This window comes from Alnus glutinosa, chromosome 3 (assembly GCF_958979055.1).
Source record: "Alnus glutinosa chromosome 3, dhAlnGlut1.1, whole genome shotgun sequence".
Taxonomy (NCBI): Eukaryota; Viridiplantae; Streptophyta; class Magnoliopsida; order Fagales; family Betulaceae; genus Alnus; species Alnus glutinosa.
In genome coordinates, this window is record NC_084888.1 from 33056348 (window position 1) to 33073654 (window position 17307).

Consider the following 17307-nt stretch of genomic DNA (forward strand, 5'->3'; position numbering starts at 1 on the left):
CCCAGCCACCTCTGGGGTGGTCGCGGCCTCCCCAGTGGCCGGGGGTGGCGCGCAGCCACCCCCAATGGACCTGGGGGTAGCATTTGAGCCACCCTTGACTCTACTAGGGGTGGCCCGATGGCCACCCTCAACCACTGGGGGTGGCCGCGCGCCACCCTCAGCCACCTCTGGGGTGGCCGCACCCCGCCGGGGGCCACTGGGGGTGGCGCGCAGCCACCCCTTGCTTTTTTGTTTTGTTTTTTTTTAATTTTAATTTTATTTTTTTTTTAAATAAGTATATTTATTTATTAAGATTGACACGTGTCTTATTCTTATTGGTTTGACATGGCACTGACGCGACATTTAACAGAATCTGTCAAAAAATTTAACAGAATTTGACGTGAGGGATCGATTTGTAATTATTACTTACCACAAGGACATCCCTTGAACTTTTTAAACTATAAGGAGTGAAAAATAATTATGACATACCACAAGGACCAATGGTACAATTATCCCATGATAGGAATTGACTCATTAAATTTTTCTAGCTAAAATAGTTAAAAATTATTATTATTATTATTATTATTTTAGTTGTCTACTTTTTTTAAAGTACTACCAACATCACCATCTTAGCTATTGATTTTCACTATTCTATTTAAATATTATTTTTTAAATAATTATTTATTATTTCTCTAATAACATTTATATTTTTCTAACGATCATATTTTAAAAATTTATCTTCTTCTAACGGTCATATTTTTTTTGAATATTTGCCTTATCTTAACGTTTTATATTTTTCAAAAAGGTCATATACGTCCAAGCAGAAAAATGATAATGAACGCTTTCTTTTTTAGTGTGAAAATAAAAAATAAAAAAGAGAGACATATTTTATTCTTTTGATGAATGAACGATACTCACCAAACAAAAATTATTATTTTGTTGAGGCTATTGAGGAGTTTTTTTTGTTTTGTTTTTTTAAAAAAACTTTTTGGTGATTTGGCTTATGAAAATAGCTAAAAAAAAAAAAAAAAAAAACTATTGTTATGAGCCCATTAAGAATGCTATTATTTGGCTACGTTAATAGGGAGAAAAGATATCTCCTTTAAAAAAATAAAAATAAAAATTACCACACGTGGCTAGTTCTTTTTTTATATTCTCTTTTCCTCCTCGGTTATTGCTTTATTCTCTTGTGAATAATTCTATTAGCAAGATACTTATCCGTCCTTTATCCTCTCAAATGTGATCCGTCTTTAAAATTACTGTTAAATTAAAATATAATATTAACCAATTCTAAATTTAGTGACAATTTTAAAAGTTACGTGATATTTAGATTTCAAATAAAAATAAAATATAAACCTTAATTTTTTTCCTATATCTTATTTTTATTTATTTTTTATTATTTTAACACCAAGCCAAGCATCATAGAGGCCTCAAACTAGACGTTAGACAAGGATTTTGCAAAGATATTTAGGTGTTGATAAGAATTTAATAGAATTTACAAAAATACTCATATATGAATCTTTGAAAATTTTATAAAATATTTTTTTATAAAAAAAATACAGGGACATTTTGGAAATTTTAGCAAGATTTAACAGTGAATCTTAACAGAATACCTTTAAGTGAGACGTTTGAAAATGTGAATACCCCAGTTTGAGACGTTTGCTATTTTAGTACCCTTATCTCTAAACAGCGTATAATTTGATACCCTTTTGTAAAGTTATCATTTAATTTTTTATTATTTTAACATCGAACAAAGTATCATAAAGGCTGTTCGAGCTTTCTCAAATTCGGACAATAAACTTGAGGGAATCCCGATCCTCAAACCAGACGGTTAAACAACGATTTTGCAAGAAAAATGTTCGAATTACAACAAATACACTATAAATACATAACACCAAAATACATTGGAGGGGACTCACATATGTGAACCCCATTTCAATATACCTTGAAATTGTGCATTTATAGCCCATGTCTTACTTTCCATTTTGCAAAGATATTTAATTGGAGTCAAAGTATTTACGTGATGGGCTGTTATTCGGCGGATAACTCCAAATTGGACCCATCGTAATCCCCAGTCAACTACTAATTGTACTTGTTTTTTTTTTTGGAAAAGTAAAACAAAAAAAAGAAAAAGAAAAAGAAAAAGAAAACAAAAACAGAAGACAGCAAGGTTTTGTTGTTGTTGTTGCGGTTGATGTTACTCACATTGCCGTTGTTAAAATCTTAAAATAGAAACCACAACCTATCGGCCCCACCTTCCTCCACCCTCCAAGCTGTTATTGTTCCAATCCCACAGTTGAAGTTTTCTGCGGGAAGATCTGGTCCCCCTTTCCCCCCTCCTCCTCTCTGTCTTGTCTCTTTCTCTCGCTCTTTGCTCACAGAATACGCGTGTTCATCATCAAGTCATTTGGATACTTTTGTTTTTTGTCACAAAGAGAGAAAGTTCCTTAATTCTCAGAGATCTGAGACTGGGAACTCCATGCAGAACCAGAGGTACTAGAATGTTTCTATTGTTTTTGGTATTTGTTAACGATACATTTTGTCCATTTTTGTCCTGGTTTATGTTATGTGGGTTCTGTCTGTCTGTCAGAAAAGTTATCTAAAGTGAAGAATTTGATCCGGGTTCCTTGTTTTCTGTGAAGATCTTGCTAGTTGGCATCAGGGTCTTGCACCAGTTGTTTTGTTGGGTTGGAGACTTGGAGTAATTAATTGGTGGAAAGTTTACCGTTTCTATTTATTTGACTGGATGTTCTTAGTCCTCATTAATTTCTGTTTCACATTAATGGCTTGTTCATGGGGTTGATAGGTCGTGTTTATTTTAGATCTGTATCCGAATTGTTAACTTCCTATTAAAGTTTTGACTTTTCTAAGTGCTATATTTCTGGGCTTGTGGTTGTTTCCTTAATTTGATGTATTAATTGTTTCTCTTTTGGGTTCTTTCTTTAATGCAAGTATAAACTGATTTACACGTGACACTTTGGTTCGTTTGATTTGCAGTAGGTATGGCAAATTTCGTTCATTTGAAATCATGTGGGGCTAAAACTTCATACTTTGCTTTGTTTTCCCGAAGGTAAATGACTAGAGAATGGGGAAGAAAGGGGGCTGGTTTTCTGCAGTGAAGAAAGCTCTGAGTGCAGAATCCAAGGAAAAGAAAGATCAGGTTTGGATGGTTTTTATCTATGCTTTATTATCTCAGACCAAGGAGCAAACTTTGATGTTATGTATTTTGCAATTAGATTTGTTTCCCATTATTGCAACGAAGATTAGATTATAGTTAAAAACTATTTTACGTTGTTTTCATCAGAAAACCCGTAAACCAAAGAAGAATTGGTTTGGGAAGATCAAGAAATCAGCTCCAGTTTCTTCAACTGAAGAAACTGCATTAGCAATTCATGTTCTTCCCCCGGCTTCTGATATTCCTGCTCCTCCCCGTCCCATTGAAGATGTGAAGTCAACTGAAGCCGAGAATGAACAGAACAAACATGCTTACTCAGTGGCAATTGCCTCTGCTGTGGCAGCAGAGGCAGCTGCTGCCGCTGCTCAGGCTGCCGTAGAGGTTGTTCGTCTCACCACTGTTCCACGTTACTATGGAAAATCAGAGGAGGAAATTGCAGCTATCAAGATTCAGACTGCATTTCGAGGATACTTGGTATGAATTCTACTCATGTAGCCCTCAAGGATTTGTATATCTCTTTTCCCATTCTAGCAACATGATGCTTCACTTATGATCTTACCTGAAAAATTGAGGTTAAAATTGTCCACCTATAGGAGTTTGAATTCTTTTCATGGTTTCAGCAGATGTGAAGCAATTATATATGCTTATTTTCATAATTTCTAAATATCTCAAGTTGTTTGTCTTCGTCATTGTTCGAAACAAGGGCAGTATTGAGCATAAGTGTTTGAGAATGTATTTAATTGTACATGTTTCGTTCAACTTGAGCAAACTTTAACATATTGCATTTAACGGCTGAGGACCTGGTTATGAATTGATTTCCTTTTTTTGTGGAAAAGGTTTTTCAAGCCTGTGTTATTGATTGCCTGCATTTGTGTCAACTTCTACTACAAATTTCAAGATTACCTTTTACATTTTTTTTTAGTATACATGGCAATTTAGGAAAAAAAACATTCTTTTCTATTTAGGGAGCCAACATTTAGCGATTTGCAACCATAAATTCTTTGGTCCATTTGTCAACAATTTGCTGTATATGTGAAATGGTTTTTACTACTGGATCGGGTCTCTCAGGCAAGGAGGGCATTGCGGGCTTTGAGGGGATTGGTGAGATTGAAATCTTTGATACAAGGGCAATCTGTCAAACGCCAAGCAGCTAGCACATTAAGATGCATGCAGACTCTTGCTCGTGTGCAGTCTCAGATTCGTTCAAGGAGAATAAGAATGTCGGAGGAGAACCAGGCTCTCCAGCAACAGCTCCAACAAAGATGTGAGAAAGAGCTTGAGAAATTGAGAACTTCCGTAAGTGCCCCCATCCTTTACTTTTTGCATTTGTTACTGTAGACCAGAATCATGGTTGTACCCAATACATAATTCATCTGTTGTTTGGCCATGTAGAATTTCTCTAATGGCTTGCCCTTTTGATTATTCCATTATTTTGTGTTTTGGATTTGTGTTTTCTGTGCATGGCTTATGTTACAAACATAATAGAGACCCCGAATATGATAACAAATACTAAAGGCCAACTTCTTCACAATTTATTCGTCCAGATACTAGAGACAATAAATGATAGGTCATTCTGTTTTCTAATGACAATTAGTTGTTCTGGTTCATTGCTTTTATTCATGATCTGAATTATTGCTCCAGTATTTCAAATTTCTAGCTTGGCCTTCTCTTTCCTTTTGGACTCAACTTTTAAATAAGAATTTTTCAATCTTTGGCTCTTGTTTTCTTTTTCATGGTAGGGTGTGGATAACTTTTTAAGCCATATTTAGTATTTATTTTATCAAAAGTACTTAAAAAACAGTGGAAGCATGTGTTAAGGCTTTTTCTTTTGATCTTTATTTAAAAGGAACTGCTCCATTATTGAGATAAATAAATACATGTGTGGTTTTATTGTATGGCTTAAAGAATAATACTTCTGCAACAGATGGGAGAAGACTGGAATGATAGCACACAATCTAGGGAGCAAGTCGAAGCAAAACTACAGAGCAGGCAAGAGGCTACTATACGAAGAGAAAGGGCATTGGCTTATGCATTCTCGCATCAGGTAAGAGACTCTTCCCCTTATCATATGCCAACTTTGAAAATGGAATTTGAATTTTGCAGCATCAAGTTCTTTGATATTGTGACCAGTAACGGGCGCAAGTGATTTAGAAGTATGTTAAGCCAACAAAGTAGAGAGAAAAAAAAAATACAAATAATGTGCAGTGTCTTGACCTTCCTGCCTTTCTCCTATTCTCTTGCCTTCTAGTTGTTAATACATTAAAGGGAAAACTTCACTTATAATCCCTAATCTTTCATTAATTTTGAAAAAAAGTATCCAAACTTTAAAAAGTGTCAATTTAGAGTATCCATATTTCAATTTCAACCATCCGTTAGAATTTTCCATTAAATTCTATCAAAATTTCTAAAAGAGGGGTATTTTGCCTAATTTTGATAGGATTTAACGGAAAATTCTAATGGAGGGTTGAAATTGAAAAAAATTGAAAGATGGATACCCTAAAGTGACACTTTTTAAAGTTTAGGTACATTTTTTCAAAAGTAATGAAAGATCAGGAGTTATAATTGAAATTCTCCCTACATTAAAAGAAGTTGTTAAGCTTACAATTTATAGGTTTTGCAGTTATTCTGAACTGTCCTTGATGGTTAAAATGTCAATTTAGTAGTTTCAGATTTCCCGTGTCTCTCATGCTCGAGGAGAAAGTTATTGATATACATAACATATTAATACTAAGATGTACCTATATTGGAATAGAACTTAGTGTGAGGTGCTATTATATCCCTTTGCTTTTCTACTAAAAACAGACATACCTGAGACTTCTTTCAGATTGCTGAGATACTAAACTGAAGTGCTAACTGAGCCTATATTCCATTTACAAACACACATACTAACATAGTTGCATGCTCACAAAAGATATTATTTTGAATGTGGAAAGAAAATTGTTGTGGGAGCTAAACCAGATCTTGATGTTTCCAACAGCAAAAGTGGAAGAACTCTTCAAAATCTGCAAATCCAACATTTATGGATCCAAACAATCCTCATTGGGGTTGGAGTTGGTTAGAGCGATGGATGGCAGCTCGACCGTGGGAGAGTCGAAGCGCGAGGGATCCTAGTGATCTTGCCTCCGTTAAGAGCGCTGCAAGCCGTACCATCTCTGTTGGAGAAATCACCAAAGCTTATTCTCGTCGTGATATTAACCAAGATAATAAGCCTTCTCCTAGTGGCCAAAAATCAAGCCGCCCTCCTAGTCGCCAATCTCCTTCAACTCCCCCTTCCAAGGCAACATCTTCAGCATCAGTAACTGGGAGACGAAACCGACGAGGCTCCAGGGGGAGCGGCTGGAGTGGAGATGATGACTCAAGGAGTATGCTTAGCGTACAGTCAGAGCGCTGGCGTAGGCATAGCATTGAAGATTCATCAGTGAGAGATGATGAGAGCCTTGCAACCACACCTTCAGTTCCAAGTTACATGGCATCAACACAATCAGCAAAGGCCAAGTCCCGACTGCCAAGTCCATTAGGATTAGAGAAAAATGGGACACCAGAGAAGGGATCAGCAGCTTCTGTAAAGAAACGTCTCTTATTCCCCGCCTCCCCGGCTGGACCGAGAAGGCATTCTAGTCCTGCTAATATTAATATGGACACTAGCTCCACTAAGGACAGTGATGTGCATACGGAGTATAAAAGTTAACAATGAGTGAGGAGACAAGCAAGTTGTGAATTTACCAGTGCAAAGGGAGAAAAATAAATAAAAAAGGGTTACTACTGTTGTTTTCACTCGACTGTCTTTTTCTTCTTCTGAACAACTGCTCTTGTTAGAAAACTATGTGTATCATGCATGGGATTGGTTTGGGGATGATGTGGTTTATGGGAACAATGTTTGGTATCTTTTGTTGTGGTCTTGTGGGGATTGCTTCTCTCATTTATTTAGTGGGGTTCTTGAGATTCTGGCACACCATATTCATGAAATTCTTTATGATTATGGTTTCCTTTGGATTTGGATCCCTTGAAATTCGCTGTCTGAGTTGTGACACCTGCCCTCTGTGTGGGCTACCGGAATTGCATGCGATTCGGGTAGCGAATTTCTGAAAATTCCGATATGTTTCTTTTAAACGGTGAAAGTTAAGTCTGCTTATTCTTGTGTAGATATGCAAGGGACAGCTCATTGTGGTGTTATTTGTTTGTGATTATATCATTAGAGCTAACAGATCCTTTTTTCAACTTATAATCATTATAAATATGTGGCAAACTTGTGCTCAATTATATTGCAAAATTTCAGTTTCTTCTAATTGAAACGGGAGCTCAATATTTTCTACTTGTTTGTTGTATTGTCAACGACAAACACCTATATACTTGATTAGTCACAAAAAGATTCACTAATTTTTTGAAGGTAATTAAACGTCGGAGTCCTTAAAAACCCCAACCATGGCTAGTCTGCTACAAACTAAATGGTTCATACTTTGCTATCTCAATGTTTATCAATAAGTGAGAAACAATGAACTAGGAAAAATTATAAAAAATAAATAAATATGACAAGTGTTAACACTCTCTGGAGCCTGTTGTAGTGAAGGTGGCAGATCTACCCCAGTCGAACAACTTTTGAATTGTTCATACACTTTTCTCAAAAATATTAATAAAATATTCAAAGCACAAAACATTTTTCAAATAAAAATTTCATTTTTTTTTTTTTAAAAAAAATGAACACTTTTTCACTTGTATATCAGATCTTGATAGCATCAAAAGTACTTTTTAGGAGAAACTTCACTTAATTCCTTGAACTTCCATCACTTTTACAATCTCCCCCCCTCAAAGTTAAAAAAATCAAGGCTTCGTTTGTTTTGCGAAATGAGTATTCCATTAGAAAATGTAATAGTTATTACCGGGAATAAAAGAGAGTACAATTGAATGGTTATTCTTACGTTTTAGTCTTTAATTTGGTAACAACTCATATACTTTAATTATAATCCAATCAAAATTACTAAAAAACCCTACATTATTATTTTTTTTTTAAAAAAAAAAAACTCAAATTATAAAAAATTAATTAATTAATTTTTTTTTTTAAACTAGTGGGTGGCCGACCACCTCAATCTCATCGGGGGTGGCCACAGCCACCCCTGAAGCCTATCGAGGGTGGCCGGCCAGTCACTTTAAAGGTATTTTTTTTTAATGAAAGAAAATAGGAAATAATGAGTGATTTTTTGTGGAAAATATAGTCCATTCCTTTTCATAAGGAAATAATTATTCCAATGAGAATAACTATTCCAAGGAATAGACTCCTACCAAACAAAATAATGATTATTCTATAAGAATAGTCATTCTATTCCAAGAGTCTATTCCGTGAACTAAACAAAGCCTCAATTTAGTGCATCGAACGTCCACAAGGGGTAGCTCAATCGGCTAGGGATCACGTCTCATGAAGTAGAGGTCACTAATTCGAATCCTCCTCCCCCATCTTGTGTGGACATGTCAAAAAATAAAAAAAAAAATTGTGCATCGAACTCTCAATCTTTTACAATCTCATCCCTCTCGTTAGGATTTGAGGTTAAATAATATGGTCAAAAGGTAAAATGACTTTTATACCCCTATAACCTTATAAAATTTAGAAAATTATCCTTAAATTATAATTAATTTTGGTTTTTCAAAAAAAAAAAAAAAGAGACTATTTTGTGAATTTATCATCTGTCCGTTAGGATTTAACAAAAAATCTTAATGGAGATGTGAAATAATTTTTTTTAAAAGTTCGATATACTTAATAAGTTTCCCTTACTTTTTAGAGATAAATACATAATTGGTCCCTGTGATATTCCATAATTATTTTTCACTCCTTATGGTTTAAAAAGTTCATGGGAGGTCCTCGTAGTAAGCAATAATTACAAATCGATCCCTGAAGTCAAATTCTGTTAAATTTTTTTGATAAATTCTGTTAAGTACTACATCAGTGCCACATCAAACTAATAAGATGGCGATATATGTCTATCTAAATAAAAAAATATAAATTTATTAATAAATAAATAAATAAACTTATTTAAAAATAATAATAATAATGGAAGGGTGGCTGGGCAACCCCTGGCCACTGAGGGTGGCCGTGGCCTCCTCAAAGGGTGGCCCGATAGAAGGTCCAAGGGTGGCCGTGCGCAACCCCCATTGGCTGGTGGTGGCCCAGCCACCCTTCCATTTTTTGTTTTTGTTTTTTTAAAAAAAGAAGTTTATTTATTTATTTTTTAATAAATTTATATTTTTTTTATTCAGATGGACACATGGTGCTGACGTGACACTTAACAAAATCTGTCAAATTTTTTAACAAAATTTGACTTCAAGAATTGATTTGTAATTATTACTTACTACGAGGACCTCTCATTAATTTTTTGAACCATAGGAAAGTGAAAAATAATTATGACATACTACAGGGACCAACGGTGTAATTATCCCAAACTTTTTAAAACAAAAATCAAAATACTTTTCAAAAGAGAAAACCGTTGTTAAACATACCCTATCTTCATTGGCCAATTGAGCGAGAAGAGCCGTGGAGGCATGTAGGCACAAGGCCCAGGGAAAGCAAAATAGGCTTGAAAACAACGGAGTGAAAATGGGTTTTCCACAACGGTCCATGGGCCTGAATGGATCCTACCCGCCCACTTGTAAAGCATGACTTGGTGTGGGCTGTAGTCGTTGCTTCTAGAGTGACACGGCGCAGTACAATTGGTCACTGGATCGAACCGGACAAAGGCTATTCTACCGAAAGGTCCGAAATGAACCAAGCTCATCAGTCATCGCCCTTCCATGGCACCGAAGCAAAACAAAAGCTCAAGAAATTCTGAATGAGACCCCAAATCTTCGCCGTGAACTCCGATATTTCACTGACATGGTAAGCAAACAAACGTTTGTCGTTTTAATTTTTCTGTAAATTTGTTGCAAATTCACTATGATTTACTGGGTTGGATAAATTAGTGGAGCTTTGTTTGGAGCTGTGTGTGTGTATGTTTTTTGGTACAAGGAAAACCTAATTTCTGGTTATGCGCAACCGAAAACGGCCTTAGGCTGGAGATCTATTTGTTTGATTCCAACCAGGAAAACTGTTACTCCGAAATGGTGCTATAGAGGAATTTGATCTCAATGGTAAAGTTCCATTAGTTACATAAGTGTTCGTTTGGTTTAGCAGTTTTGAAAAAGGAGCAATTTCAGAAGGCAAAAATACAATTTTTAAAAAATGCAGTTATAGGCTTGATATGCATTCTAAAAAATAGTGCCTTAAACTACCTTTTAAATCGTCCATTTTTTTTTTTTTTTGTAAGTGTGCATTTTTTAAATGCACCTCATTACCTTCTGCTCGAAACGAGAATATTTTTACATTTTTAAATCGCTATTTTGTTTTTTCAAATGCACTCCATATGTGACACTTTTCACGATTTTGTTTAAAAACGCGCTTTAAGCCTGCAAAATTCAAATATGCGTTGGCTATGTTTTGTTTGCGTTTCAAAACGTGCGTTTTGAAAATGCGATTTTTAAAAACGTAGTTAAATGTTTGGCAATATTGCGGTTTGACCTTTAAAAATTACAGTTCAGCCTTTAAAATCACGAGTTTTAAAAAATGTACTCCCTTGAATGTGATATATATATATATATATTTTTTTTTTCACATTTTCAAACCGCCTTTTTTTAAAAAAGCGCCCCCAAACGAGACACTTTTCGTGATTTGTTTAAAAACGCAATGTTGGCCTTCGAAGCAAATTCTAAATTGCGGCGCAAAACACACTCTTAAAGTCATCTGAAGAGAAAAAAGATCCATTGGCTATGTTTGTCCATTGAAATTTGAATATGCAAAGCTAGACACGTAACAAGACTCAGATTAGTAAACTAAAGAGTTTTTGGTTCACTGTTTGAGTAAAGGAAATCACAGAAAGGTAATGAATGGTTTAAAATGTTGAGGCACGGGGAACATATACTGACTTTTATGCTGGTAGTTTTGAAGGGTCATTCTGTAGGGTTCATATGATGGCTCCTTAAGGGGTCTTTTGGCTAGTATTAATGTAGTTTAAAGATCCTAGTAATTATAGAGCGCAACTCTGGTTAGAGCCTCCCTTGTTTGTTAATATACCAGTCTTTGCATTTCACATATTGGCAGATAGTGGGGCTCTTATAAAAACCCGGTGTCTTTTTGCCATTCATACATTGTATTATTTTTTTCAGTGAAATGGCAGAAATCCTTTGTGATGTTCTGGAGCAGGGTCTTTGGATGAACTGGAGCGGTGCGGAGTTGGAAGGAGTTGAACCTGAACCTGTTTAATTTTATATATATTGTTTAATTATATTTGAGTTATGTAAAAATTGTTCTATCAGTTGGAACTTAGGTTCTTGTATAGTTGTATTGCAATTGTTTAAAACTAATGATTCCTTGATGTACAACAGGCTACACCGTTTCTAGCTGGGCTTGCAGTAGCTGCTGCTGCTCTTGCAGGTAGATATGGGATCCAGGCTTGGCAAGGATTTAAGGCACGTCCACCAAATTCTAGAATGCGCAAATTTTATGAAGGTGGTTTCCAGCCGAAGATGACGAAAAGGGAAGCAGCCCTTATTCTTGGTCTTAGGTAACCAATCACTTCTTTCTTGGAAATGGATACTTAAAGGAATCATATCAAGCAATTTTCTTACTTATCAAAAAAAATCTTACTCATCTATAATTAGAGCCATGAAACTGCAACTGCCATTTTCTGGATCATGTACAACTTGCATTTATTGCTATTAGAATATTAAGGACTCAACTGAACCACGGGCAAAATAAACTGAGACCAAGTTTAGTTGTCATATTTTAAGACTGAACTTGCATTGTAGGATTTTGTGAATGAAAGGCCCTCAAAGTGTCATTAAAAAATGAAAAAGAAAAAAAGAGAGACATTCTTAACGTCTCCATTGAAGCTATGTTCAAAGATTGTGATGACCTATACTTAAGAGAAAAGAAATATGCTCTTACATGGATCTTGTTGAGTAGATTGAAAATGAGGACTAGCGATGCCTCAAGACTAAATTCAAAATCAGTGAAAACTTAGTGGTTAAATATGATTTTTCCCTTGGCTTTTTGCCCAGCGAGGCCTCCAACTCAAGATTTTTATCCATAGAACTGACCAGCAAATGGATATTCATCCATCTATCAGTTGCGTCTTCTTAAGTGAATGAAAGAGGGACTCTTTTAATAGGTAGATATATCGGAGTACCCAAAGCTTCCCCTCTCCAAACCTCATCAACCAAAGTCAGAAAGTGAGGGTTGAAGAGCCTGCTTCCTTTAACCCTATGAGAAAGGTCTACTTCATATATTTGTTTCCTATTCACCATTCGGTTGGTTATTGTTTCAAATAACTCAGATTTAGCCCTAGCCCCTGCTTCCGAATTATATCAGTGAACACCAAGTGGTTACCTCACCTGTGTCAAGCGAGTGCATCAAAAGTGAGAGTTAGAACTAAATCTTGGAGAGTTTAAGATTTAGCCTCAAAATCTTGGAGAGCAAAGAACAAGTTTTGGCAGTTTTAAGGATCTAATTATGTAGGTGTCTATGAACTGCTTTGTTCCGGAATCACTTGCATATTTGTGATACACATTGAGGATAGTTCATTACATGCTAGAGGTGTCTATGAACTGCCTTGTTCCGGAATCACTTGCATATTTGTAATACACATTGAGGATAGTTGAAGCAAAACTAGAATGGCTTTTGGTTTTTGATTGTCACGAAATTTTACCTTTGTGACTCAACTAAGCAATGTTTCTAGCTAATGCTACTGATTTCGTGTCATGTGTTAGCTTGTTTTCCTTTTGCACCGTGTTATTGACTTGGATTTATTATTTTTTTCACAACCTCGTTGAATTTGATATAATATTTATTAAACAATTAAATTTACCATTTCTTATTAGCTTAAACTTTTGGGATAAGTGGTGATTTAATGTGGTATTAGAGCAAATATCATAAATTTGAACCTTGTTTTCATTATTAACCTCTTATTTCAATTAAAATATCCCACAAGTTTGGCCTCTCTTATTAGTAAGGGGAGTTTGAGCCTATACGCTTTTGGAATAATTGATGATTGTTAATACAGTTTCCGGTATAGTGTGAACTGCATGTTCTTCGATGTTCTTCACGCTTCCCAAGAACCAAGAATATTGCAAAACAATTAAAATTAAGAGACTCTTCAGGAGGTCTCGCTCCGATGCCTAAATCAGCTTATGAGAAAAGTATGTTCAATACATAAAATAATCAGTCTGTCGTTTATACCTGGGATATAAGCCTATATATAGGCAAAGAAGTGGAGTCAAACCTGAATTGGGTTTACTACTCTCACTTGAACTAAGAGTTTCTGATGTTTGATTTGGTATGGTAGTCCAATTCTCATTCAACTGGAAGTTGGACTGTTGATTAGATTATTCAAAGAGTCTTTATTGGACCCGGATTGAGACTGTTACCCCAATTCGACTTAGAGTTGGATTATTCTCAATAATGATTTAACAGAATCTATCCATCCTATTATGCATTTGCTTTATCTTCTAGGATAACTAGTAATTTAACATAATCTACCCATCCTGTAATGCATTTGCTTTATCTTCTATCTCCTGTTCTGGAGAGATCTGTTATTCTTTTGTGGTTTAACAGGGAGAATGCAACGCCAGACAAGGTCAAAGAAGCACATAGAAGAGTAATGGTTGCAAACCATCCTGATGCAGGTGGTAGCCATTACCTTGCTTCCAAAATTAATGAAGCTAAAGATGTGATGCTTGGAAAGACAAAGGGTAGCGGATCTGCATTCTAATATTATTCCAAGTTTCTTTGATTTTGCAATCCCACAAGTGAAATCTGTCCTCTCAATTCGTAATCTTTAACTTATAAAAAGGTCATGCTTGCCCAAAAATTGTTTTTTTTTTCCTGTTGTTCGGGAGTTGAATTCTCATTGCACTGATTGTTGTTAGTTGTTACTCCTGAGTGCTACCCTTGCCCCCCTCTTATTTTCTGTTCGATTTTTATGGAATTAGACAGAAAATTTTAGGGGATTTTGATCCTTGGTTGTTGTTATTACTTCTCCTTTAACTAAAGAGTTAGGGCATGTTTGGTACGCAGAATACACTCCTATAATAGAATGATTATTCCTATGAAATAGCTATTCTTTTATTTGGCTGCACATTATTCCTTAAGGAATATCTATTCCCCTACAAAGACCTTAAGAAGAAAAAAAAAAAAAAAAAATCATAAAACAGTCTATAGGTGGCTAGCCACCCCGGTAGACGGCCACGACCACCTATCAATGTTCGAGAGTTACAAATGAAAAAAGAATTATTTGGCATTGGTCAAGACTCAAGCAGATATTTAGGGATACATTTATTTATGGTTGCTAAACTAAAATGAATGATTTAAGAGAAGAATCATGTCCTTGCCAAAATAAGAGAGCTTTCTTTGTGAGTGCGTGTTCATACTTGCTAGTTGGTGGCTGAGTTGGATAGCTCTTAACAGGTACCCTCATAGATTAATTGCCATTTGCTTATAAAATAATTAACAATTAATAATTAATAATTAAGAAGTTGTGTTTTCATGTTCTGCAACGTAATATGGGAGAATCAACAAGTCTTCAGAAATTAAATATTCGTTTACACGTATTCTTCCTGATTAGAGCTTGGTTTATAATAGAAGTCAACAATATTCCTTTGTTTCTTCCAACAAGTGTCTAAAAACAAATGTTGCTTCTTAATTCTATTGTGATGCATGTTTTGAAGAGAATCAAATTCAACAAATTTTTGGTTCTGTTCCTATTTAATAATCAGCAGCAAATACTTCATTGCGATCCCTCGATTTATAAAATAAAATCATTACATTTTTGTAGTAGTGTTCTTTTCATAGAAGCATGCAACGGCTATTGGCCAAAAGAATAAGACTTTTCATATAGATTAATAAATCCATGAGCTACCAACTGGTTTGTACTTAATTCCTACAAATCAGACTAATAAATTATCAAGTGTTCCATAGCATGTGTTTTTAACATGGATTAGGAATACGTGTCACGTCATTTTATTAGATTGATTTGTATAAATTAGCTATTTTTTTAAATGTCACTAATTTATGTCCGACATACATTATCAATTTTAAGTTGGTACTGCTTTTTCATCAAATCTTTTTTCATTCTATTAAATTGATATATATTCAAAATGCAGATGATTTTTACATGTATTTTTAATAGAGCATGTGATTCTTACATGTATAAACATGTATTTTGAATACATGTAATAAATTTTTTTAACTCAATTGAGAAGAAAACTTTATTATCTTAAAAAACAATTTTTTTAACTCAATTGAATACATGTAATAATAATAATAATATACAAAACAATTTCATTTTTGTGTGTTTGATATAGGGGTTTTGTTTTAAGTTTAATGAAATTGATCTTTATTTATTTATTTCTAATTGAGTAGGAAAAAATAGTTACAGAGGAAGATCTTTCCCACTTTTGATCCGGATGGAAGAGAGAATGTGAGAACTTGTGGAAATGCTTTTAAATACAAGATGAGAAGCAACACATTTAGTTAAAGCATGCGCACGATAATTTGCGCAACGAGACACTTTCAAAACATTCCATATTTGAAAATAATATAAACTTAAACTAACGTCAAAAACTAAATTATAAAAGTTTCACAAGGAAAAAAGCTCACGAGAATTAATTGCTAGAATACTAAAAGAGCATCTCCTTCGAGAACAAAATGGTCAATGCTTCCCACTCTCTTATTCATATATTTATATACAAACTCTTGAGCTTTGTTATATTTTGGATCTACTTATCATAAAAAAAAAGGTTCAAATAAGGCACAAAACACCAAAATAGGCAAATTTTTAAAAAGCGGTTATGTAGTATGGTTATGAGTTTCAATAACCGCTAATTGGTGGTTATGTTAAAATTGCTAACCGCCTAAAGCGGTTGCAATTTACGGTTATAGGCAATAACAAGTAATCGTAACCGTTTGAACATCAAATTTGTATTCAGTCATAAGTTAGTACTTTTAAAAGTAATGGCGTTGCCACATATGAACAATTATTTATCTGAACTGCTAGTAATTTATATAGATGATGTGAGAAACCCTATATAAGACTAATCTATCCAAAAAAAAAAAATTTATTGTGCGGCCACCCACCCGGATAGTGAATCTCATATAGAATCACTCCTATTATCTATCCAAATCACTAACCCTCTTAATCGATAATTATTGTCAATTTCAATCCACAAACTTGTGGTCGTCCCCCACAGGCTAAACTGTATGAATCCGAATGCTTTGTTATTTTCTGTCCAAGGTGGAGGGACTGAAATAATAATATCAAAAAAAAAAAAAAAAGAAAGAAAGAAAGAAAAAAGGCAGGGAATATCCGTGCAGATGTTTTCATGAGTGAGTTCTCTGTACGGATAAGGGACCTCCACGTATCCCTGTCAAAAAAAGAAAAAAAGAAAAGAAAAGAAAGATCCCCAATTACAGCCACAGGGATTCATGTACAAACTGTACAGACACGTCACAATGTTTGGACTTCAAAGAGAATTACTTATACAATTATGAATTATACTTCCAAAAATAATTAAAAAATACAATAAAATAGTCAGGCCACTATAATTATTTTATTAGTTTCTACAAGTGTAACCAGCAAATGCCATATCAACCCAACGCGTTGCCAAAGAGTATTTAATCTCCCATGTTAAGATAAGACTAAACTTGAGCGGTTTATGCCTAGTTTGTTTCGGTGTAAAATATTTTTTAAAATAATATTTTTGGTATTTTTTAATGTTTAGTGAGAAAGAAAATCATGGTCAATATAAATCATTTTCAGTTTGACCGTAAAAGTTTATTTAATTTTTGAAAAATGATTTACAATTTTTTTCTAGATTTAAACAGTTATTTCTTGTACGCACGATTGTCAAAATTTGCCATCATCAGGCATTGGAGTTTATTGGTAACTCGATTCTATTGTCGAAAATTCTCGAATTTTAGTATCCGATTGCGAAATCTAACCAATACGGCTAGAATCTGGCGACGACAGCCGGACGTCGCCGGATTTCATCTTACGCTGTTGGTTATTTTTTCGTACGAGTCAAATGTCGAAATATATTTTCAAAAAATCATATATATATATATATATATATATATATAT

The 17307-nt window shown here is 34.6% G+C and overlaps 2 protein-coding genes across 5 annotated transcripts; both read left to right on the forward strand.

Moving 5' to 3' along the window:
* Positions 1-2168: 2168 nt before the first annotated feature.
* On the forward strand, positions 2169-7170 carry LOC133863540 (protein IQ-DOMAIN 3). 3 transcript variants are annotated; one of them, XM_062299521.1, is made up of 6 exons: positions 2169-2472; positions 2977-3139; positions 3284-3628; positions 4223-4450; positions 5079-5198; positions 6132-7170. In XM_062299521.1, exons 2-6 carry the CDS (start codon positions 3065-3067, stop codon positions 6840-6842), a joined length of 1479 nt encoding a protein of 492 aa, XP_062155505.1. In that variant the 5' UTR covers positions 2169-2472; positions 2977-3064; the 3' UTR covers positions 6843-7170. The 3 variants fall into 3 exon arrangements, with proteins under 3 accessions (XP_062155505.1, XP_062155506.1, XP_062155504.1); XM_062299522.1 differs by having other exon boundaries at positions 2980-3139; XM_062299520.1 differs by having other exon boundaries at positions 3050-3139.
* Positions 7171-9827: 2657 nt separating this feature from the next.
* LOC133862360 (mitochondrial import inner membrane translocase subunit TIM14-1) lies at positions 9828-14201 on the forward strand. 2 transcript variants are annotated; one of them, XM_062298143.1, is made up of 4 exons: positions 9828-10016; positions 11339-11414; positions 11558-11736; positions 13785-14201. In XM_062298143.1, exons 1-4 carry the CDS (start codon positions 9970-9972, stop codon positions 13939-13941), a joined length of 459 nt encoding a protein of 152 aa, XP_062154127.1. In that variant the 5' UTR covers positions 9828-9969; the 3' UTR covers positions 13942-14201. The 2 variants fall into 2 exon arrangements, with proteins under 2 accessions (XP_062154127.1, XP_062154128.1); XM_062298144.1 differs by lacking the exon at positions 11339-11414 and having other exon boundaries at positions 9857-10016.
* Positions 14202-17307: the final 3106 nt, after the last annotated feature.